Source organism: Lygodium microphyllum, chromosome 9 (assembly GCF_053477565.2).
Source record: "Lygodium microphyllum isolate KBCC chromosome 9, Lygodium_microphyllum_v1.1.10, whole genome shotgun sequence".
Classification (NCBI taxonomy): domain Eukaryota; kingdom Viridiplantae; phylum Streptophyta; class Polypodiopsida; order Schizaeales; family Lygodiaceae; genus Lygodium; species Lygodium microphyllum.
Genome location: NC_141143.1, coordinates 43605215 through 43629932, shown reverse-complemented (window position 1 = coordinate 43629932; position 24718 = coordinate 43605215). Strand labels below are relative to the sequence as shown.

Below are 24718 nucleotides of genomic sequence, written 5' to 3'. Positions count from 1 at the left end.
ATAATATATTTTATCGCATTACAAAGAAATTTGTGTGCAGATTAAATTTGAACGTTATCATTTATCTCTTGTTTACAAATTCGTGTTGTCTTTAAGAGCGTCAGAAAACAGATTTCTGTGCCATGTGTCGTGTCGGACCCAAATGAATACGCACGTGACGCCATCTATCCTCGGAGTCGGCTCGAGTCTGCTCATTCCGCTGGTTTTGTCAAAGCTGGGGAAGGTCTCTTTCAGAAATCCTGTTGATTTTTTTCTTGCAAAAAACTCTTTTCGGCATTCTAGCCCGACTATTTGGGAAGTTGGCGTATCTTTCCCCATCAATACAGTATTTACTATTGGGACTGTAATGATAGCTGATGCACTCTCGCTAGAATCTTTCTCTTTTCTGTCTTCCTACCTTCCGATCTCGCTCTCTCGTCCTCCCTCGGCGAGCCTCGGCGAGGGTTTCCCTTCTGTTTACCTGCAACTTGCTGCAGAGTCTGACACGACAGCAACTTTGTTCGCCGATCTCACAGAGCCAGAGAGAGAAGGGACGCGGGAACGATCGGAATGAGGGAAGGAAGGAGGAAGCCGGGGAGAAAGATGGAGATGCCCTCCATCGTTCCAGCTGAAGCAGCTTATAATCGTCTCAACACCAGCTGCTCTAATTCTAATGGTCGATGCAACAGTGATGATCCTGACATCTCGTCCTCTGCCGCCCCGACTAAGACCACTAATGCCAGCCCTGCTGCGCTCCCAACCAGTCAGGTGGAGCCGCCAGCTGGCGTTCGTGCGCGGGCCATCCGGCGCATCGAGAACACAATTAGCCGCCAGGTCACTTTCTGCAAACGTCGCACCCGCCTCTTCAAGAAAGCCCACGAGCTCGCCGTGTTCGGTGACGCACAGGTGGCCGTTATCGCCTTCTCCTCGACAGGCAAAATGCACCAGTATGCCAGCTCTAGGTACTCTCAGCTCTCTTTCCACACTGGTACCGGCTTTCATCATCAATAGGCCAGTAATTTAGACATTATACATGCTCCATTTAGACAGTATACACATGTTCCATTTCTTCTGTGGTGTACTACAATTGCCTTTGGCTTTTAGCATGTCCCACATCCTGGAACGTTATCGGGATCTTCATTACTGAGAAAGGATTATCAAGTGGTTACTATCGTGTTTATTAATCCGGCTCTTTGCGGAGGTCAATAGAAAGTCAACATTAACTTTTGCTAGAATTACGAAGGACGCTAATATTTATGGAAAACGTAGATAGGAAGTCTTCATGGAGCCGTGCATAGGATTGCGTTAGACATTATTCGAAGGAACAACGCAAAGAAGTCATCATGGAGGTGGCTCAAGAAGTTAGTTTGCCTTATCAACTTGACATTACTTCCCAAGTTGCAAGACTTACAAGAGATTCAAATCGTCCTTGGCATGGCGGTGTGGCGGTAGCTTGAGGGCATCTGCCTCACTAGACGACGCATTTCATTCAAATTGTCTCCAAGGCATGATGTATGGAAAATTTGTTTAAGATTCCACTAAGAGGAGAAAACATGTGAATCGACAATATGAGAGGATGTAGGGATATGGGCATATTAGCCCATAGCAAAGAGGCCCTATGGGTGCTTAATGCATGTCTCTAGGTAGACCGTGTAGGTCATATGTGATTCTCCTCCTCATTAAGTTTTCTTGAAAACATTAGTTCCTCGTTGGTTCGCTCTGATACCAACTGTAATGTGTCCACCTGTTCTCTCGTAGGATATGTCTTAGCAGCCCATCAGGAAGAGAGTCCAGAAAGCGCCGCCCGACACTCCCACGGAATGTCACGGGGTTTGCGATCTAGGTCTTTCCGAGTTTGCCACGAAGCGGAAGCATTCCGACCGTTCCCACTTAGGACCGACCTGAATCAGGATTTTCTTAGTGGTCAAATTCCTAGAACGGTAGCTAGCGTTGAACCCTAGGTAAACTACTTTACACAGAAACGTCAGGGTCAAAGCGGATTCATGCTGTACTTGGTTCAAGGAGAATGGGAAATGAGAGGGATGGAAAGCTCGACCTCTCTGTCCATAAGGCATAGTCCCATTCTGTTCCCTAAAACACCATAAATCGGGACTCTAGTGCTCTAGATTCTAGGTCATCGTTTCTTTCTGTCAACTTTTTTGAGAAAAGTTCCCGGCCAACCGGGACCACCTATCCGTAGGACGGATCCATGGCCACATCCATCGCACTTTCCTCAAGGTTGCTTTAGTTGTCTAATTACCTACCACATTTAGTTTGACACGCAAAAACAGCTTCCTTGATTAGTCAATTATTCACCGGTTCCTTTACGTAATCTTAGGACTGGCATAGAAAAACAATGTCAAGCAAGTTCCTTTTCAACAATTGATCTTATTTATCATTCTTTGGAATACATCATAATAATCCAGCTCGAAGGCTAATCCATAATCCACCCGAAGGCAATCCATAATCCGCCTGAAGGCAATTCAGTAATCCTCGAGGATTATTAATCCAAGTTTCCGCTCGTAGACTAGTATGCGGGCCTCGAGATCCAATCTCAAGTCACGTCGGCCTCTTGTGCAGGACCCGGGGGCAAGGGATTTATGGCCAAAGCCCCCCCTAGTACCCAAGCGTCCTCCTGCTCCAAGTAGCACCCATGGAGAGACCTCTTGCGGCAGGTTCGGTCCACGTACCCGGCGCGGCTAACAACTCCCTTGGATAGGGTGAGACAGACAGTTGGGGGTAACTGATGCCGCCTCTCCCTCCAGGTCTTTAACCTGAAGCATTAATTATCTTTCCACCTTTAGTTCCTTGAGCAAAGAAAGTACAAATAGTGCTCCTAACTTATATAAACACAATCAATCTAGTGGTCGTTTACTTAGCCAACAGCTAAGGAGTGAATCCTTCTCTCCGAATGCATCCAACATTCGATCCGGGATCAATTGCGACTTGGCAAGATCCCCAAGGGTTTGTTTGTTTACCCTTTTATCCTTGGGTTAGGGTTTATACAGTGTCAACCCAAATTAGCAAACACCTTAGGTTTCTTAAACTAAGATAGTAAATCCTAGGTAACCTCGTGGTTCTAACTTGATTAGTCAATTTCTTGCTAGGCAATACATAACTTCCCTTAACTTGGCAAATCGGCGCAAGGAAAGGTGATGTAGCAGGATTTCTACTCATTCTCTTGCAAATTAGATTTGCACTAAATCCTACCAACCTTGTTCCAATGGAGTGGCAAATCTACCTTGTGATTTAAACACAACACCATGCGACGTTGCAATTTGTTGCACGAACAAGTGTCGCACCTAACTTGTGGGATCATTTCTCCCATCAAATGGCGTTTCTTGGTCAAGAAATACGCTTGATCAAGATGTAGGGTTTGGGATGTCCTCTTGACTCAACCCAACCCTAATCTTACTAGGCCGATAACGTTTGGCCCTAGGGTTTCTAAACTCAGTCGTAAGTGTAGTATTAGGTCATTCGATCCTTGGGGTAAAATGCTGGATCGTTATTGTATGGACGACTTACTAACCCTAACATTCCGTGAATGTTGGTAGGATCTTTGGGTTTGAAAGTCTTGACTTGGCGTCCCAAGTGCGATATTAGGTAGAATTTTTAGGAAAACTAAACTCTACCTAGCGCATTGAGGTAATCACCGTTTGAGTTATACCACTGCAAGCGAATTACCTATTCCAACTAATTGTCTTGACAAGAAGAGATCTTTCTTTAAGATGCTAATACTTTTTCCTTAAAAAGATGTAAATAATCCCAAAATGCAACATTCCATGTGAGTATGCGAATCATAGACTTTACCTTCTTTGCTACTATAAGGCTTGCAATAACCTTTTCCTTGCCTAAATCGTAGTGGTTGAGGATTTAGACTAACTCCTATAGAAACCTACGTTGAGAACTATTCCTATAAACCCTTTGTCCAATGCATTGAATTCCTGATTTAACATGAAATGCATCTTTTTCTAAACATCTTTGATGAAAGAAGTTCATGAATATCACGAGACCATTAATGATTTTAATTTTTCCTTCGACACTTAACGAACCTAGGATGCAATTAATATCGCATGCAATATGCATGGTACATAAATCTCTTCCATGTAATGCAATTACTTGGATAACATTTTTATGGACGTCGACGATTATTTCCTACGAATCACATCTAGGGAATCATTGCCTAAATGCATTAAGTGCTTGTTCTTTCTTGCGAGGAAGACAAGGATGCATTAAAAAAATTTCATCTTTTTAATCTATGCAATATGCATTTAGGATTGTAGCTTTGGAAATGCAAGCAAAGTGCAACATGCAACTAAAACTCGTAAGACGAATGAATAATTGCATTCATAACTTCCTCATAAAATTTAAACGTGCCTAATGCATTCCTTTTACGCGGAATTAAACTTTTAAGAACCTGGGCATGAGGACTCGTAGGGATGTCCACGCGTAGACTTGGGTTGGAGGCTCCCGCGTGTGCGCCTCGCGTCTTTGGCTTTGGAGCCATCGTCGATGTAGTGGACTTGGATTCCGCGATTTGTCCTTGCCTTTAATCAATCTCGGAACTCCCTCCAAGCTTTGGCAAATCAGCCTACTTCCCCTCGCGCAGGAATTCCCTTTACAGGATGTGGATTTTATGAAATCGGGAAAAAGGCCGTGTGCACAAGGCTTATGGAAGCCTTATTTTAAGAAGCTTCTATGCTTCTCAGTCAAAACATGGGAAAAAAAATGTGACGTTGGGTTGGATGGAGAGGACGACGAAGAAAGAGATGAGGACGATGATTCATGATGATGGTGGTGTAGGTGGAGGCGAGGCGGCAGCCTGGGCGGCAGCGACGGGCAATGACGGTGAATATGGCGGCTCCTCCTTGGCAGGCGGCAGCACAACAGCTTTCATCTTCCTCCTCCCCCCACATGCTCCACGGGAGGGGGGGGGTCATATAGGAGAGGTAGCCACACACATGCCTTGTGTGCATGCCTCCCCCCTCATGCTTCCCCACACCACTTAGCTTATCTCCCTCTCACACTCCTCTCCCCTACCATGCATCGGCTGAGGGGAGGGGGTAAATAATAAAAAAATTTACCTTAATTTTTAACCATTATCCCTTTTTCTCTCTAGAAGATGTGTTCTCATGCGGCTTGCGGTTTTTGAGACTTGGCCTTATTTGCACAACACAGTTGGGGTTTATTAACGCGTGCGCGGGGTAAGTATTTAACTGCCAACTTTTTACGATGTGGGAGATTACTTTGGGGTGCCTTATTGCGCGGGGTGTGCGGGGTTTAAGGTCAACTTAATATTTAGAGCGGAAATATTACACTGCACTTGTAAACGATCGACATAGTCGAAATTGCAATATAACCAAAAAATTACTACTTAGACTACTTGTTGCGGATCCAGAATGAGTTGAAATAACCTCAGATGCCAAGAATCACAGTGAAAAAGCTCTAAAGGGTCTATTTGTAGTATAGGGTAGAGGGGCCGATAGAGTGTCGCCAAACTTTTGCCGTGTTGGAAAATCTCTTTGCTTGATCTTCCTACTTTCTACTACAGCAACGAGGATCATTGAGACAAAGGGAAGGTGAAAATTTTACCTTGCACAAATATATCAACTATAGGAATAAAAATGAGTGATGGTGTCGAGCTAGAAGGACAAGAATCTATGCTCCTTACAACCAATCACAAGCTAGCGTTCAAAATTTCGTCCAATCCGTTGGTGAGAATCCTGGGAAAGACTATTCATCTATTGGGGGTGAGCACCCGATGCTTTTGGGGGCTGCTTTTGGAGGGGAGACAGGTGAAGCACCCAAGAGGACACACAAAAAAGCAATGGAGACTTGAGAACACAAAGAGAGAGGGCTGAAATTTTCTTATTCTTTTTTTTTTTTGTTTTTTCACACAAAAGAAGTCTATAACATGATAAAAGACTAATATGAAAGTACCACAATGTATATATATGCGGTCACTAAGTGTATATTCACTAAGAAAGAAGAGGTGGCACAATGAATGTGCCATAGCCAAGGATGTGGGACTACGTGAGTATAGTCCAGTTATAGAATTACTGGTGTATCCTCATGTTGGTCACCTAACACGCTGGTGAATAATATCATGTCATGTTGCCAAGCCAAGACATCTGAACACTCCTCCTCCTCCTCCATGACCCTTCCTCTTCCACACCTTCCTTTTTTCAAGACCCTCTTTTCCACACCCCTCCCTAAGCCTCCTTTTTCATTCCCCCCACTTCAAACTACACACAATCGCTGATCCTCATGGGCATATCTCCCAGCGTGTGAAATGATTTTTTATTTTTTGTTCATGCAGGGGATTGCAATGAGCTAGTTCATATATTTGCAACCATGTGTGTGATCTATTTATTGGAACTTTAGTGCTTGTCTTACCTTTATATGCTTTTAGTTAGAGAGAGCATGTGTGGAGGTGCAAAGATGACATATCTATACTCTTGTCAAGTGAGAGGCCTTTCCTTATTACCTTCTCTTATCATGATTATTCTTGAGATGTGGACTTGTTGATTTATTTATCATTAACACATTATGGCTCTTAGGGTCTTCATTGTAGAGTGAGATTATGAGAGAAATGGTGGATTGAGGTGAATAACCTATCATGGCTACTCAAGCTAAGAAATGACTTAGTTTTCTCTTAAAGTTTCTAGAAGTTTTTAGAAGATTCTCAAAGAAAATTTGAAAAGAGTACATGTATAATTGCTTATTATATAAATGCTTGCATCATCCTTGATAAAAATAATGTTTATTTATTGTTAATGGTATCGATGCTTACATTGTATTTTATATCATAAGTACTTGTATCATTGCTTAGATGAGCCCTATCCTAAAAGATTACCTCTCTTAAACTCTCTAGCTAATAGTCTTATTAGAGATCTTGGGCTAGAAACTCATTAGTCTTGCCAATACCAATTGTGAAGCTCTTGCAATAAGAAAATTCCTTTATTAGTTTAACTAATAGTGAATCCACTCATATCATGTCTTGTGTTCATGTTAATTCTCATATCTAATCTTATAATTGATCTTATTATGTAATAAAATAAATTTTACACCCTTAGTTTAGAGGATTAGCTTACTTTAGGCTAAAGTATAAAAGGCTAGAGGGTGCCAATGTAAGGATCTTTTTGTACATTTGTAAACTTCTCCATTTCTTGGAGCTTGAGAGTTTATTACCTTCCCACCAACATTGAAGGGTGCAGACTCAATGCCTACATTGCAAGAGGTGGATTTCTTACAACATCCTTTATCATAATTCTCATTGTATATTGATTCAATTTAACTATGGCTACATTGTGCTGTAGATTAATGTAAAGGTTTAGCTATGGCATGGATCTGGCTAATTGTCTCATATGTTATTTTTTTATTTTCTTAGTTTTTTAAATCAAGATAGACTAACTTCATTTCAATGGTATCAGAGCACGATTTTTGATCCATTGGTAAGCTTGTTTTCAAGATTAGATTTGGTTACTAGCACCATACATGGTGACTAGAGCAAAAGATTTTGTTACATGACTTAGTATAGTTCAAATCATGACTAGTTGGGGCCCTTTAGAGTAAGTCATGACTATTTCTAAAGTTCTTGGAGAAGATCGGATGAAGAAATGATGGGATCTTGGAGATTTTAGCAATTCATGGTCAAGAAGAGGTCCATTTTGGAGGTTCTTGGTCTAATATTGTGATTAATGGAGTTTAAGAAAATCCTAAGCAAGGTTACTTTAGTTAATTTGGGATTTTTTCCTCTTTTCTCAGCTTGCTTAAAGCTTCCATGGCTAATTTCTTGGCTTAAATAATCTTCTAGTGACTTGATCTCCCTCTTCAGAGTGCACAATATTATTCCTCTCATTCCTAGGAGCAAGTTGAGAACCATTTTGATGAGTATTTGGAGGAAATAATCATGCGGCAAAGAAAGATTGATTAGCTATGGAATTTATGGACAAAAACCAATATTTTAGTGTACTTCTTTCATCCCTAGCTATGGAATTTATGGACAAAAACCAATATTTTAGTTGAATTTTTAAAATTTCATGGGGCTTTTACTCAATCTCTTGTTGAATACTATTCTTAATCTTTAGTATGCATTGAGGATGCAAGATTGAAGTATTTTGGTAAGATTTTGTGTACTTTTGTCCCTCCAGTTTTAGGAAAACAAGGTAGCCACGAGCTTCTTCAAACTTTTTGTGAATCCGAGTTCAAACCATGAGTATTATAAAGCATTCTACTCTAGGAAAGCAAGAGCAAGGCCACACCATGAAGATTGGATTGCCATTGAAGAAATCTATCTAGATTCATGATATTTTTCTTTTCCTTGAATATTTGGACAGTCATAAATGTGTAAATCTCTTGAGTTTTTTATTCCAATCAAGTATTGAAGTATTTTCATGGAGCATGAACTTCTCTTTAGTAATTATTAAAGGCATTGGTTCAAGAATTGCATTCTTGTAGGTATTTAAATACTTCAAGTGGATTCCCTACCATTGGAGACTTTATATGGATTTTCATCAACTTTTATGATGGAGTTTGATCAAGCTTAGCATTCTTCTTCATCAAGAATTGAAGAAGGTACACGGTCTACTCTTTTCCATTCTCACCATCTCTATTTATTGAAGCTTTAGCCAATTGCTAAAGGAGAGGATGAGTTGAGTACACCCTCATTGCTCGATTGAAATTCTCAATATTATTTGACTGAAATTTAATGCTCATTCATTGAAGGTTGAACTTTCATCATTAAGAGTTTGACAATTTAGTCCTTCAACTTGCTTTTTTCATTGACACTTTTGATGAATGATTCATGAATACAAGCATACTGTTATCTAAAACTTCTAGGGAATTTTTGCATTTGTGATTGGCTAATCTCTGAATTTTGATCTCTTGTTAATCATATATATTGAAATATCTAAGAAATGATAAAATGTGAGTTTAGTAATTCAATAAGTCATTGATTACTAAAGGTAAACCTTTCTGAGCACTCTTTGATGTCATTGAGCTTTTAAAGTTTTCTAGTGTATATCATCCTCATATCATCTTTGTTTTCTAGAACACTAGCACTACTATGTATATATACCAACCAAGAAAAAGGTCAATTCCAAACAAGACAGTAAGACAAAAGATAGGTGATCCTCCCTTGCTATTTAGGACTTTGTAAGGGTGCAAAACCTGGCTTGGAAGGAACTTCGCATATCTTTCAGAGTTTCAGAATCTATTTAGGTATCCCATCTACCATTTTATTCCTCACCGCAAGTGGTAGACCATGGAAGACCACTTGAGAAAGAGTGAAAAAGACTCAAGGATCATTGGGATTCATTGCTACTAAAACAAGATAAAGTAATCCAATGAACATAAATAATTGCAGGGATTTACAATTTTACAAGTCATATATAAGTGGTTGAATGGTTTGTGTAGGATATACACAATTATTTCCAATAGCCACATGTGTGTAATGAAGACTTGTGGTTTTATTTGAAAAAACAGGGGGACCTAAATAGTACGAATACAAGTGTATACATGTTGTCTTAATAATTTCTTTGCTATCATAAACAATTATTGCAAAAATAGATGTCTTGATTTCAAAGAAGATTTTTTGTACTTTATTGAAAAAGGATAAAGCTAGCTAAAAAGTTGCAGATAATAAGACATGGCCGTTTTACTAACAGGTGGTGATTATAGACAACTCCTCGAGAGCTAAACATGAGTTAATATTTTCACCCACATCATTCCACTATCGAATTCCAACTTGGTATTTCAATTAATCTACCTTACCCATATGTAATAAGCTTCATTTAGAATCAATAGTCAAAATGATTGGAGGAGTACAACTCAAGATATCACACGTTTTTTGATAGGTAGTCCTTTTCTACTGCACCTACTCCAATGGTTAAAAACAAGGAGAAAGTGCTTGAGAATATAAATGAAGATGGTTTCTCATATTCTCATAGATAAAAATAGCACACACAGCTTTTTCAATGCCAAAAATCATTGCATCATTTGAAGTTATTGCCCTATGAAATGAACTCTTCACTGTGAAGATATAAGTTTTAAATGAGGCACAAGATTCAAGGAGATATGCCTATAAAATCCCATTGAGTTATCTCAATCTTGCACCATTATGACGGACTTGATTATCAATATGAATTCTGTTGACATCATTATTGGCTATGATTGGCTCAAAAAGCTTGGCAAAATTTTCTTGGATCTCAATTATGTACTTATGGAATTTACTTAGAATGGGTAAAAAGTAACACTTAATGGCATAAATAGAAAGCAAGTGAAAATAATCAATAAAAAGAAGATCAAGGAAATCAATACTATGTCTTGTATTTTCACACTCTTCCTTTTGAAGGCGGATGAAAATCAACAATCTTCTTCATCCAAGGATCATAATCCATTTCTATGTATACTTTTTGAAGACTTTAAGGATATATTTCAACCTTCTACATCATTATTCTAAGAGAGAAGTGGACCATCCTATTGACTTGGTACCTGACACTAAACCTATCAACAATCCACCTTATAGATTGTCAAAGTATGAAAAAGAAAAAGTGAAAAAACATGTTAAAGAATTGCTGGAAATAAGGTTTATTCAACTTAGTTAGTCACCTTTTACATCTCCCATATTACTTGTCAAGAAGAAAGATGGCTCCTATAAGATGTGCATTAATTATAGAGATCTTAACAAAATAACCATAAAGAATAGGTACTAATTCCCCACATTGATTATTTGTTGGATGAACTCAAGGATACAAAGGTGTTTACCAAGATTAGGCTAACATCAAATTAGGATGAAGGAAGGTGATGAGTACAAGATAGCTTTTAGGACAAAAAGGAGTCTCTATCATTTCTTGGTTATACCATTTGGGATGCTCAATGCATGTATTACTTTCAAGGATTTGATGAGCAAAGTCTTACAACCATTATTAAATAGATTTTTCTTGGTATTCTTTGATGATATTTTTATACACAATAGGATATAGAGAGGATCATTTACATGTCTATGAAGTCCTTACATTGAGAAGACATAAGATATTTGTAAAGGAAAGCAAGTGTACTTTTTATGGCCAGTGAGGTAGAATATTTGGGTCACATTGTGGGTGAGAGAGATTATCATGGATGGAAAGAAGGTACAATGCATTAAGGATTAGTCTATACCACAAATTTCTACTTCATTGCGAGGATTTCTAGGAGTATTCTCTTTCTATAGGAGATTCGTCAATAATTATGTCTATGTAGCATCTGCTCTGATAGATTAAATAAAGAAGTATTCTTTTAGGATATTATACCCACAAAGTGCTTCAATGTGTTGAAAAGTCTTCTTATTTCAACACGTATTTAGTGTGTCTAGTCTTTTCAAAGGAGTTTATTATATATGTTGATGCTATTGGTCGTGGTATTGGGGCTATTTTAGGCCAAGATCATGGTGTTATTGCGTATGAAAGTGGAAAGATACATGATAAAGAAAGTGAACTCCACGTCTATGAGCAATATATATTAGCCATACTTCATACCATTACGAAGTGGCATTACTAAATTTATGGCAGGCATTTTAAAGTCAATAGTGATCATCGAGTGGTGAAGTATTTTATTTCACAGTTTAATCTTTCTCCTAAGCAAAGATGATGGTTAGCTACACTACAAGGCTATGATTGAGACTCGTGTATGGCAGGATAATGTAGTAGTAGATTTATTATCAAGGATGTGAGCATGTTTCTTTTTTACTATTTATATTCTTCATAAAGTTTGAATCCATGATATTCAAGATAAATATTTGTTGAACAAGCACATTGCTAATGCAATGAAGAAATTACAATAAGGCTATGAATCTAAAGGTCTTAATTTCAAGTGTTAAAATAAGTTCTTTGGTTGAGGGCGATAATGTGTTTGACTCATTTGTGAAACATATGTTAAAAGAGATGCATTCTCCTTCTTTCATAGTGTATACTAGATTATTTAAGATATTTGATAAGATCCATAAATGATTTTATTGGAAAGGACTTTGGAAAGATGTCAAAGATTATTTTATACAGTGCTTAACATGTCCACAGAATAAAATTTCAAATTTGTTGCTTGGTTTTCTACTTCAACCATTACTTATTTCACATGTTAAATGTATTGACATAAGTATGGATTTTACTATAAGATTACCTACCACTAAGCAGAGTTGAAATAATATTTTTATTATGGTTGATTTTTTTACTAAATCACTCCACCTTATACCTTCCAAAGTCCAATATTCAACCAAGCAAGTTGCACATTAGTTCATGAAAGGAATTTTAAGACTTCATGGGTTACTCATGAAGATTGTTCCTAATAAGGATACAAAATTCATGGAACATTTTTCAAAAAGCCTCTTCACTTCTATGGAAACCAAATTAACTCCAAGCACGGCCTATCATCCACAAAAAAATGGACAAACCAAAAGGGTCAATAAATGGCTAGAAGTTTATTTAAGACACTTTTGCCATAATACACCAAATGTATGGGATCGAATTCATCTTGCAGAGTTTTGTTACAATCATACATATCACATGGCTATAGGCGTGTCACCATTTGAGGCATTTTATGGATACAAGGTCCAAGTACGTTCAACATTGTTTCACGATGAGGTGAATCCTCTTGCTTGAGAAGACTTGGAAAATATGGAAGCGTTAAGAAATATAAGGAAAATATTCGAAAGGCACAAGAGATTTTGAAATCATATGCAGATGATAAAAAAGAAGGCATGTGGATTTTGAAGAAGGAGAATGGTTATTCTTGAAGGTACCTACATCTCATTATGTATCTCTTAAGGGAGGACACAATAAGCTTGCTCATCACTATTATGGTCCATATCAAGTTACAAGGAAAGTTGGAGATCTTTCTTACCAACTTGATTTACCTTCAACCACACGTATCACAATGTTTTTCATGTCTCTCAAATCGAGAAGTATATTGGCTTTGATATTCAAGTTTTTGAAGATCTCTCTCCCCTTCATGAAGATGGGTTTTAAAAAGGAATTGTATAGGAATGGAATATCTTTTCGATTGGAAGGGTTTGACTATGGAGGGGTCTTCATGGCAAGATACGTCATATTTGGAACAATTTCCATGGCTTCTTTAAGAAAATACTTAGTACACTGAGTTGTGGACATATTCCTGTATTAAATTTTTGTGTTAAAAATAATTGGCCTATTCGTATCAAATTTGACTTTTGGTAATTTGGACGGATACCCTATGGAGTATACTTCATTTCTGTACCTCATAGGCTTTAATCCAACATTCATACCCAAAGTTTTGGGTCATTTTCTATAGCCACCCTATTCAGAATAGCATTCGAGATTTCCATTGTTTGACCCTCGATGATGCTTCTACAAGGCTACTTCAACATTGGCCTCTTATTTCTTCATTGAACCATCCATTTAGCATTTTACTTTTCAAAAATTTTAGAAAAACTTTTGGGGTGGGGATGGATTGTATGAAAACAAATTTTACACCCTTAGTTTAGAGGATTAGGTTACTTTAGGTTGAAATATGAAAGGCAAGAGGTTGCTAATGTAAAGATCTTTTTGAACATTTGTAAACTTCTCCATTTCTTAGAGCTTGAGGGTTTCTTACCTCCCCACAATTTTGAGGGTGTATACTCAATGCCCAGCATTATAAGAGGTGGATTTCTTGCAAAAACCTTCATCATGATTCTCATTGTATCTTGATTCAATTTAGCTATGGATACATTGTATTATAGATCAGTGTAAGATTCAGCAATGGCACGACAATGGCTAATTGTCTCATATGTTGTTTCTTGATTTTCTTGGTATTTTAATTCAAGATAGGGAAAGTTTATTTCATCTTGTAAAATAAAGATCCAAGCTATCATTGAGTTATTGTATTTTGGAGTTGTTAGAGCAACGATTCTTGATCTTGAAGATCATTTATCATGCATATAATAGTTTGGAAAGACTCTTAGCCATGGATTTTGCCTAGCCTTACTAGATCCTATGATGAGAAGTGTCATTGATACCCTACAAAGCATTGAACTATATAGGCAATTGCTGCATGAGTCATGAGAGCAATGCACAATTACATGTAGAGGAATCCCAAGGTGTCGTTCCAATTGTGCAAGATGTACAATATCAACTTCAACAAGTAAGAGAGACAAGCTTGCATCATGGACAGGTCTCACGAACTAGTAGTCTATCAAAATAACTTAAAAAGGAGGCAACCATCACTGTATCTAAGAAACTTAATAGGACAATGTTTTTTTTTTTGCAAATAAAATGTGGCTGATTATATTACTGAAAAACACTGATTACAACAGAGTGCTCATGCTCCATAGACTAGCTGAAGCTAACGCAAAGTCACCAATACATCATGTATACAAGCCTCTCAAGGCGGTCTGAGGGGGAAGGGGGCAAGAGTCCATGGGGGGAGGGGGGGGGGGGTATATCACCAACTGGGGCTACCTGCCTGCATCACGAAAAACAGACCCTGACTGCCCCAAGTGCACATGAAGTGACCTCGAAGCTCCTGATGAGCCTTGGACTCGCTTTGCACTTGATCCCATTGGCCGCGGAGGGAGTGGATGATGGAGGTCTAGAGCTCTGCTAAGGTCGCATGTGCTGAAAGTCTCTCTCCGTCGAAAGCCTCCTAACACTGTGCCTTCCAGATATGCCATCCAGTAAGACTCCCTATGATCTCCCATACCTCCGAGTGGTTTGCTATGGGCTCTAGTACTTGGCGGATGGGTAGAGCCACCAAACCGACCATTGCACACGACGATGCCTCAATAATGAATATCATGTTCTGCATCCCGGTCTCATACAAAAGGTAACGGCCCTGGCTGACTGCTTGCCAACAAAAAGCTCCCCATGAGAAACACCCACTGGGTGCTATACGGCGAAGGATGTGGCATTGTCCTCTCCACACGAGCTATGCCTCCTCACATGATCAAAGGTGGTGCTTTGGGGTTTCCAGAGGCTGCTATGTGCAGCGCTTACAGCCTCCCTCCTACATTTGGGCAAGCCAATATTCAACTGCCAAGCCTCCATGTGCCACCAGCCATAAGAAGTACGATACCTCCTCGGCCTCCAGATATCCCATAGGCAGCGCTAGAAGGTCCGTCGAAAGGGATCGGTAATTCTGTGCTCCCCCCAGTGCTTGCTACGTGATGGCGCCCAGTCCATATCCTCCTGCATTAGTACATGTCTGCCAATCTTGGCAGTGTACTTTAGGAACCTGGGTGGCTTCTTGGCGACTGCAGATGCCGGCCACATCCACTCTCCTGGATCCCACTCCAGCTCATCAAGTGGTTTGCCCTCCCCAATCCAAAGGCGCCACTCCCTGAGCTCCTTCCAAAAAACATAGGGGTCCAGTCGCCATGTCTTCTGGGCGAGACATCCCCTCTCTTGAACGACGAAGAAAGTCCCTTGCGGGGCACCACCCACTCTACCTGTCACCTGAAGGGGGATGCCTGCTCGTGAAAACCTAGCTGCCCATAACTCCTCAGGCTCTATCGGCTCTCGTATCGGGGGAGCAAATCACTGTGGAGGTATTGCTGGGTCTATCTCCCTTCTTCTCAACTCCACTCCTCTCTGGCAGCCTGATACTCTCTATAGCACCTCCTCGTTCGCCATCCTGTACACTTCTCGCCATGTCTTGATGGTAAGAGCCAGGCCAGCCTCCCACCTAGCCCATTGGATGTGGGGGCGCTCACTTATTTGTGCCCCTTCCTGATCTTTGACCTGGGGGTTCCATATCACCAGCTGACAGTCTATTTCCTCCTGGCATCCTGGGGGGCTCTGAATTAAAGCCTTACGAAGGCCTTGCCACACGCGGAGCAGGCTGCAAAGGAAAGGTGATCTGGGGGGGGGGGTGATTTGGGCAAACGTGAAGGTCCATCTCAGGGATGGCCTCCACTCATTGCCAAGCCTCGGTCTACAATCTTGAAAGTCCTCCTGCAATAAGACCTTCCATGTCTGCCTGGCTGGTGTGAGACCGTGGATAACTAGCTTGCCCAAGAGGGCCTTACTTTGATACTCTGGGTCTAGGATCCCAAGCCCTCCCTCCGACCTATGTCATATGATGGTCACCTAGGCTACTTTGGCCTTGGAATCCCTGGAACAATCAAACCTTGACTAGAGGAAATTCCTCACTAGGCGGTGAAGCTGCACTACACACGATGAGGAGAAGCACCAACATGAGGCGATGTACCTGGTTAACCACCAAGGCTCGTCCGGCTAGTGAGAGGCAAACTCTGCTCCAGTAGGTCGGTTTCCTCTGAATAGAATCAAGGTACTTGACGGTGATGCTGAGTCCAACCTGGAACCCTAGGTAGGAGTGATGCTGAGTCCAACCTGGAATCCTAGGTACTTGACGGTGTGCCCTATGCTCACCCATCTAAATCACAGGTCGACGCCCCACTCCATGCTGGAGTTGGGTCTGTGAGGAAACCAACCTACTTTCACGAGTTGATTTTCGCTACCGCTGCAAAACTGAACACGTCAAGAGCCAGTCTCACTCTCTCCAGCATCAACTCATCATCTACTCTATATAGAGGGATGTGTCATCTGCATACTCTGAGTCTAGCAACTTAGTCTCCTCTCTCACTGGAAGTCGGAGGCCTCGTAATCCGCTGACACGTGACCTGAGGAAGTGAGACATTGCCTCTACGAAGAGTAGAAATAGGTATGGGGCTAGGGAACAGCCCTCTCGAACCGATCTCTCCAGTCGAAACTCCTCCCCTCGCCTTCGGCCTATGAGAACCCTACTGGTGGCCAATCTGTATAGGGCGGAGACTCCACGAATCCAAGCCTAGGGGAATCCCAGCCTCACCATGGTGCCCTCTGGGAAATCCCAATCCACCCTGTCATAAGCTTTCTCGAAATCCAAGAGTAGTACGACCAGTCTTTGCCCACTGTGGTGAGCCCACTTTGTCGCCTCAAACAAGGTAAATACATTGTTTGGGATGCCCCTATCCTGGACGAAGCCTGTCTGTGTGTCATGGATGATATCTGGAAGCACAAGGCGTAGTCGCCTACCAATCATCTTTGCCAGCGCCTTATAGGCCACTGACAACAAGGTAATCGGTCTCCACTAGGAAAGCTCCAACCAGTCTCCCCCTTTGGGGAGAAGACTGATAAGGCCTGCCGAGAGGCTCCCTGGCATCTGTCCTGAAGTGCAAATCTCCTGGAAGGCCATTAATAAGGGGTGCTTCACCACTTCCCAGTAGGTAGTGAAGAAGGCCTTAGAGAGGCCATCCTCCCCCAGGTATTTCTGCCCATCATGAGTATGGAAAGCCTCCTCTAGTTCCTTCTTTGTGAAGGGGGCTAGGAGGGAGCATCCCATCTCCTCTGTGACGAGGGAGGGATGTGATCCCCATACATGCTGTCTACATCTCTATCCTCTAGCTGAAGCGGTCTCCTGCTGGAAAAGGCACATGTAATAGTCAGTGGCAATCTCCATCACCTCTTCTAGGCTGGATCTGGTTCTCCCATACTGATCCCAAAGGCTACGTATCTGCTCTCCTGCGGTGCGAGGCTAGTGCACCTGGAAGAACTCCTTGCACATCATGTCTTCCTTCCGTGCTGCCCAGAAGGCTATTGCAGTTCGGAAAGAGAAGTCCGAGCGCATGTCATCTAGGCCAGCAATGGCTGCTCGTGTGCGCACCTCTTGTGCGTGGAGGGTGGGATCCCCTGGAGCCTCCTGCATAATCTTTGTGTGGCTGCAAGGTCCCGCCGTAGTACTCTCTCCTCCTCCCAGCACCGCTGCCTGACTTGTATGGCTACCTCTTGGCAGATTCTGCTCGACTCGGCTAGGACCTCTGCAACCTCCTTTGCTATTCGGTCCCTCCTGTCCCATTCTCTGGTCTAGATCTGCTCTATCTTTCTCGTCGCCTCCTCCCTCCTATAGATCGAGTCTGGGATCCAATAGGATCGTGTGTCTAGGGCGGATGCTGGGGGGTCAAGTGTCAGGAGAACCAGGCAATGATCGGACAACATGGTGCCTGCCAACTACTCAATCTGGCCTCCACGAGAGCCTCCCCACTCTCCCACATAGAATCTTCCACATAGAGTCTCCAGGTTGTTGAAGTCTCCTCCAAGGATCTAGGAGTCCAATAGGACAAGGTTAGAGTTTAGAGATTTTCTATAACACATGCAATTGTTTATCCATATGTAGTAAAGTTGCTATCCATATGTTGCTTCTCATGTTGGGATTTTTGGCATCCTCCTCTCAAATACAACATTTTTCTCATTTGCTTCTTTACTTTTACAAGGATTTTTCATAAGTATATTATCTTGCCATTGTACTAAAATCTTGTGCAACCTTTAGAAATTAGTTAGTATAAGAATAGTTATAATTTTTTTCATATTTACTAGCCTATTTTTGGAGTTTGATTATCATTATCTATTTTTTGGACAATAATAAGTTGCGGCAAGTACATATGCAAAATATTGGTTGCTTTTTACCAAGCATATAAATAGGTAATTAATGTCTTCTATATTTTTGGTGAGTAGATTATTAGTAGAAAAAGTAGTCCAAATATAATACTTTTTGTATTTAATAGTGGAGTATCTTTAGTGCATGAGATTATTATTTATTTGGGTGCCATTATTGGGTGAATTTGTGCGCTTCTTTGAGCACATTTGGGTGGTGATCTTTTCATCCCCATTAGCCACTTGTATCTTAATTGATTGCTGAAAATTAGTGGGAAGAAACTTCAATTTATTTACGGCCCACTTATTTTTGAAACTATGCATGCTACCACTATCCACCAAAATGAGAACATTCTTCTGATGGATACCCCCTTAGATCCTAAGTATACTTGAGCTCCTAGAACCTATTCAAGTATCCATTATGTGCAAGATTAACTATTATCATGGTAACATTTGTGGATGAAAGAAACTCATTCAAGGAAGGAGATCAAAAATGCTAAAATGATACTTTTCATGATTTTTTAGCACTAAAAGCAAGGAGATACAATTCCATATATACATGCATGAGGAAGGTGCTTACTTATGCATGGATAAAGATTGTACCTATTCTCTTGTCATGCACTCTTATCTTTATTGATTTCTTTCTCTCAAGTGTTCTCTCAAATTTATGGTTAATCTTTATCAACATGTAGTAAAGGGAGTACTACTAATACCAAACAGTAAGACTATTGGCTAGATTGTCAACATCAAGCAAAACTTCATCCATCCATGAGAACTCCATTATGAATATCAAGCATCACTCTATGGTCAAGTTAACTTCAATATCATGTAATGGTTCATGCTCTTAAAAAATCTATTTTATACTCAATAGTGTACGATCTCACCCTTAGAAGTTCCAAAGCCATGTGTTTATAAAAACTAGTAACTCACACTTCAAGCGACATTGATTAGTGGTTTTAGCACCCACTTTGGTTTTACAATAAGGAATGGCTCAATTCAATCTTTCACCAGAGAGTAAGTCACTTTCAATGCAATCCTCAAACCAGTAGGGGAAGGTTGCTCCACCATAGTCCACCATTGACCCTTCATCAATTTCCCAAAATCTATGAGTGTAGTCTAAATATTAACCCAATGTTCTCTAAAACAATGATTATCTCATTATTTATAATGTTCTTTCATATTTGAAATAAGCCGTTCAAAAAGGTTGAAATGATGGCTCTCTTTTAACTTACTATTAAGGCTCCCCTTCTCCATTTTTAAAACCCACTAATATGACACCTAATTGCTATGAGAAAATGAATTTTTATTCCTCATAAATTATCTTAGGCCATTGATAAGTTAAATCCCATATGTCGACATCTACTTGTAGGTCACTCTTCCATGATTTTAAAATTTCCAACATTGCCCATGTGATCCTTTTCACGAGACAAGTAGCTTGTTATATCGTGGACTTACACGGCCACTTTTTAAATCACATTTATTGCTATGAGAATTAGGCATTTTCCATCAATATTTGGATTATTATTATCATTTTTTATTTGTTGTATAATATGGCTTAAGAATAATTAGCTACGTACTAGAAATTGTTGGGCTAAAGCAAGTCATGCCAACAAGAAAATTAGAAAGCCCAAAAGGATCATCATGACTTTTTAGCACAAAAAGATAAGAAATACAAATCCATAGCTACATATATTAGGGAGGTGCTCACTCATGTATGGGGATAGATTGTATCCATTCTTAGTTTTGTTGTTAAATCTTTGCTTAAGTATAGTGAAGGGAATAGAAGAAACTAAGATTAGCAACTAATGACATGGATCAAAACCACCATCAATGTATGCATTTGAAGTTGAAAACTTACTTATATTATAATATGGCGTGAGGATTACTTCATTAGTGATAATCATTGGAGATTAGCTCCTTGAGAGACTCAAAAAAGAAAATGTATTCACCAAGATTGACCTTCATGTAGATTATAACCTTGTTAGAGAAATAAAAAATGACAAATGGAAGGCGTCCTTTTGTACAAGGTATGGATACTTTTAGTACTTCTTAATATTGTTTTTGATCACTAATTCTCTAGTAGTTTTCAATGCTTGAAGTTATAAGAAGAGAAGGAAAATAGAAAAAGCATGCATGGCACAAGATTGGGTATAAACTATCCCCATGCATGGGTGAGCACCTTCCCCATGCATGCATTCATAATATCAGAATAAGCTTTTGTGCTCAAGATACATTGACAGCATCCTTTTTGTGTTTCTTGTTTTTCCTCACCTTGTACAAGTTGCTTTTATGCAAATAAGTAAAAAATCACTATTTTAATAGCTCCATAAAAATGAAGTTTTGTATTCTCTTATAAATACATCAAAATAAATCTATTATCGGTCTGTTACGCAGGTGCACATGCAAAGTCCTTGTGCCAACAGGCACATACAAAATATCATGCTTTTGATAATATTTTTTCATGTTGTAGAACACATGATTTCCATGCATTAATTTTGTGCTTCTAAATAATAGTTTCTTTTAACTCCATCTAATTATTTGCCCACCACAATACAACACACATTAGTATCCTTCCATGTATCTACTAAGCATAATGCTACAAGTATCATGTATATATGTTCTCATGATAAGTCAGAGATTACATGACAAATAGAAAAATTCACAATATAAATATAATTCCATAACATTTCTTGGGGGTTAAAAATCAATTGTCCTTAGTTACTTGATAACACAAAGAAAAATATGCAAGGAGGGCCAATCACATGCTAGTGTTGCCTTCTGTAGCTAGTGAATTTACACTGCATATACTAGTGTGGCCGTCTGTAGATATCTGCACTATAAAATACTTTGTGATATTGTAGAGTTAGCGTTGATTTCTCAATCCTTTGTGATTTCTCATAAAATGATTATTGTACTTGACTAAAGATCTATAGTATTGATTTTCTATTCTAGTGGTGATTTGGTCATTATCAAAGGATTACTTCAATAACTAAAATTTAAGTATTATCTTCCATAACAAAGATGGGTCGTCAAGAGTAACTCGAGGTGTTTGACTGTGAGAAGGGATTATGTATACGATAGTCAGAAGGGATTTCTAGTCTAAATGTAAAATTTGAAGCTAAATTAAAGTTTCGATGCCTTTCAATGTTTAGTCAGAAGGGATTCCTAGTCTAAATGTAAAATTTGAAGCTAAATTAAAGTTTGGATGCCTTTCAATGTTTTAGTCTCCTCCTTTCAATCACGAATCATAGTATAGCAATCTTCATAAGTAAATCTAGGAATAGAATATATCAAATCATGATTATATTACTTATGTAAGTAGACTAAAGTTAAAATTTATTATTGAATGCCAAAGTCAATTGAGATTAATGGATTCTGAAAATGACCACTACTAGAATGTTCGCATGGATGATAGTTAAAGCATCAAATATATGGGACAAGCAAGGTCTAGGAGATTCCTTACCATAGAATTTCTCAAAAAGTGTTTTGTTAGCACTTACATATGTATATACGTTGTGGAGAAAATCATCATTTAGTTGCTATCAATTTAAAATAAAAATAATAATGATAATAATGAATTTTGCTTAATAAATCCTTAACATTAGTGATGTAGCATTGCCAACAAACTAGGCCATCAGCCACAATGGTAGTGGAGCAAAGATGTGAGGGCAATGAGATTTGTATGGGTAGTAGGCTTCTAGATGATGTTGGCCATCACTTGTTTAGAGGGGCTCATCACGCCCCCTCCCTTTCAAACTAATAATCAAGCACTTGTGGGGACTTTAATAAGCTTATGCAGAACCACTTCCTAAACATATCACAAGGAATGATTCCTTCCAATTTTTGCAAAAGAGTTTGTTAGTCTTATAATCCCCTTTGAGAGACCCAATAATCTCATAAATACTCAAGTAACTTGAATGCATGGATAGAAGCTACTTGTAAACCAATTTCCAATATTAGCTAAGTACTAGGCTGGCTCTTGTTAAGTAGGCTTCTAGATGATGTTGGCCATCACTTGTTTAGAGGGGCTCATCACGCCCCCTCCCTTTCAAACTAATAATCAAGCACTTGTGGGGACTTTAATAAGCTTATGCAGAACCACTTCCTAAACATATCACAAGGAATGATTCCTTCCAATTTTTGCAAAAGAGTTTGTTAGTCTTATAATCCCCTTTGAGAGACCCAATAATCTCATAAATACTCAAGTAACTTGAATGCATGGATAGAAGCTACTTGTAAACCAATTTCCAATATTAGCTAAGTACTAGGCTGGCTCTTGTTAGAGCTGGATATTCCCTGGACAAGCAAGAGCAGTTGGCTCAATAGGTAGAGCAGGGGAGAGGTGCAGGAGTGCCATGTGGCAATTGATGTGGCAGAGTCGGCCAGTTTGTAGCAGTTGAATAGCAGTCAATCTACATTATTTTTTGTGTTTTTTTTGGCCTATTTATAGGCCCTAATTTCAATATTCTTCCTCAGTTGTTGGTTTTCACATATTTCAGGCTCTACAAACTGTGGACACTACTCTCAGGGCTGACGGAGACTGAGATCTTCAAGGTGGAGACATACGTATGCATTCTCTTTGCACGCTTTGGAAGGCGTCCAAGGGATAACTTATTTAAGGTTTGCCATATATTGTGGTGAGCCAATAGCCTTAGCCAAAAGCCTTGTGTATCTTGCATCATCTGCTGGGAAGTCAACTCGTGATGTGGTTCCCAACAAGGCTTCAAGAGGCGGTCTTCAGCACCCTTAGAGCTTGTTTCTATTGATCTTTTTGGACCGATGAGGATAGAATCCCTTTGAGGGAGCTTGTATTTCATGCTAATTGTGGATGAATAGAGCAGGATGACATGGGCTTATTTCTTGAAGCTAAAGTCAGAGACTTCCTCCAACTTTAAGGATTGGTTGATCTTTGAGGAGAACAAATCGGACTGGAAGCTAAAGATCTTATGATCAAATCATGGCGAAGAATTTGTTTCTAATGAGTTTGCTCATTTTTGTGTAGATCTTGGTATTCACCGCCAATACAAACACCCCTTAGGAGAATGGCATCTCGGAGTGGAAGATGTCAAGATTGTGGGAGAGAAGGAAGGAGTCTCACTTGTAGCTTTCTTGCTTGCACAATGGGGGAATACACCCAAGGGTGGAGGCTGAAAACAGTTTCCCTCTTCTTAGTTGTGTAAGCCAAAAGAACTCTAGTACAAAGAAATAGAAGAACCCTATATATGCGTCTCAAACCAAACTCAACTAACTAAGGTGGCATACTAACTGAGCCACGAACTAGAGTAGATAAGGATAGCTATCATGTAGCTATTATTCATGGGCGGTGTACCAACCGCATCTGCAACTGACAAGTCGGTGACATAAATACACAACGGTCACCCTGGCGTATCACGAGTGGAGCTCGATATCTCAACACTTCCCCTCGAGCTCAATCCCAATTCCTGCACACCAAGTAGGTCTTTGAACTTGCGCAGCTTCTCTGCGCCCAATGCCTTCGTAAATATGTCAGCTACCTGATCCTCTGTGCTGACATAAACTAGATCAATAAGACCTAGTAAAACCCTCTCTCGCACATAGTGATAATGCACCTCAATGTGCTTTGTTCTAGCATGATAGACTGGGTTATTTGCCAAGTGTATACTACTCATGTTGTCACAATAGATGACAACTGGCCCATCTGTAGACTGATGCATATCATAAAGTAGCTTATGCAACCAAGCTACCTCACATGCAGCCATTGCTGCACCCCTGTACTCAGCCTCTGTGCTCGACAAGGCAACTGTAGGCTGTTTCTTGCTGCTCCAAGTGATTGCAGCACTCCCAAAAGAGAACACATATCCACTGGTAGATCGTCTATCAGAAATACTACCAGCCCAATCAGCATCAGTGTATCCATGCAGCTGTATCTGAATCCCAGTCTCATAAAATAGTCCATACTGCAATGTGGACTTCACATACCTGAGTATGCGTCTAGCCGCATCCAAATGCAATTTCCTTGGAGCCTGCATAAACTGATTTACCAATCCAACAGCATAGCTCAAATCTGACTTGGTAATAGTCATATAAATCAAGCTTCCTACTATGTGTCTGTACATAGTTGGGTTTTCCAGAAGCTCACCTGCATCTGCGTCAGCTTCACATTCTGCTCCAAAGGAACTGAAATAGGCTTACAGCCTGTCATCCCATATTTGGACAGCATGTCCAATCCATACTACCTCTGCAAGAGCTGTATCCCACTTGGTGATCTAATCACCTCAATGCCCAAGAAATAACGCAGCTCTCCCAAATCCTTCATCTCAAACTTCTGCTTCAATAGCATTTTC

The 24718-nt window shown here is 39.9% G+C and overlaps 1 protein-coding gene across 2 annotated transcripts in view; it reads left to right on the top strand.

The window, feature by feature from the left end:
- The first annotated feature begins 403 nt into the window (after window positions 1-403).
- The window catches only part of LOC148030986 (MADS-box transcription factor 22-like), a 151244-nt gene continuing 126929 nt past the window's right edge, over window positions 404-24718 (top strand). For both annotated transcript variants that reach the window (XR_015691835.1, XM_087684523.1), the window contains exon 1: window positions 404-941. Coding sequence is in view for 1 of the 2 variants with exons in the window: in XM_087684523.1 (XP_087540649.1) it covers window positions 550-941 (392 nt within the window). In the remaining variant the exon portion in view is untranslated. The remainder of the gene's footprint in view (window positions 942-24718) is intronic.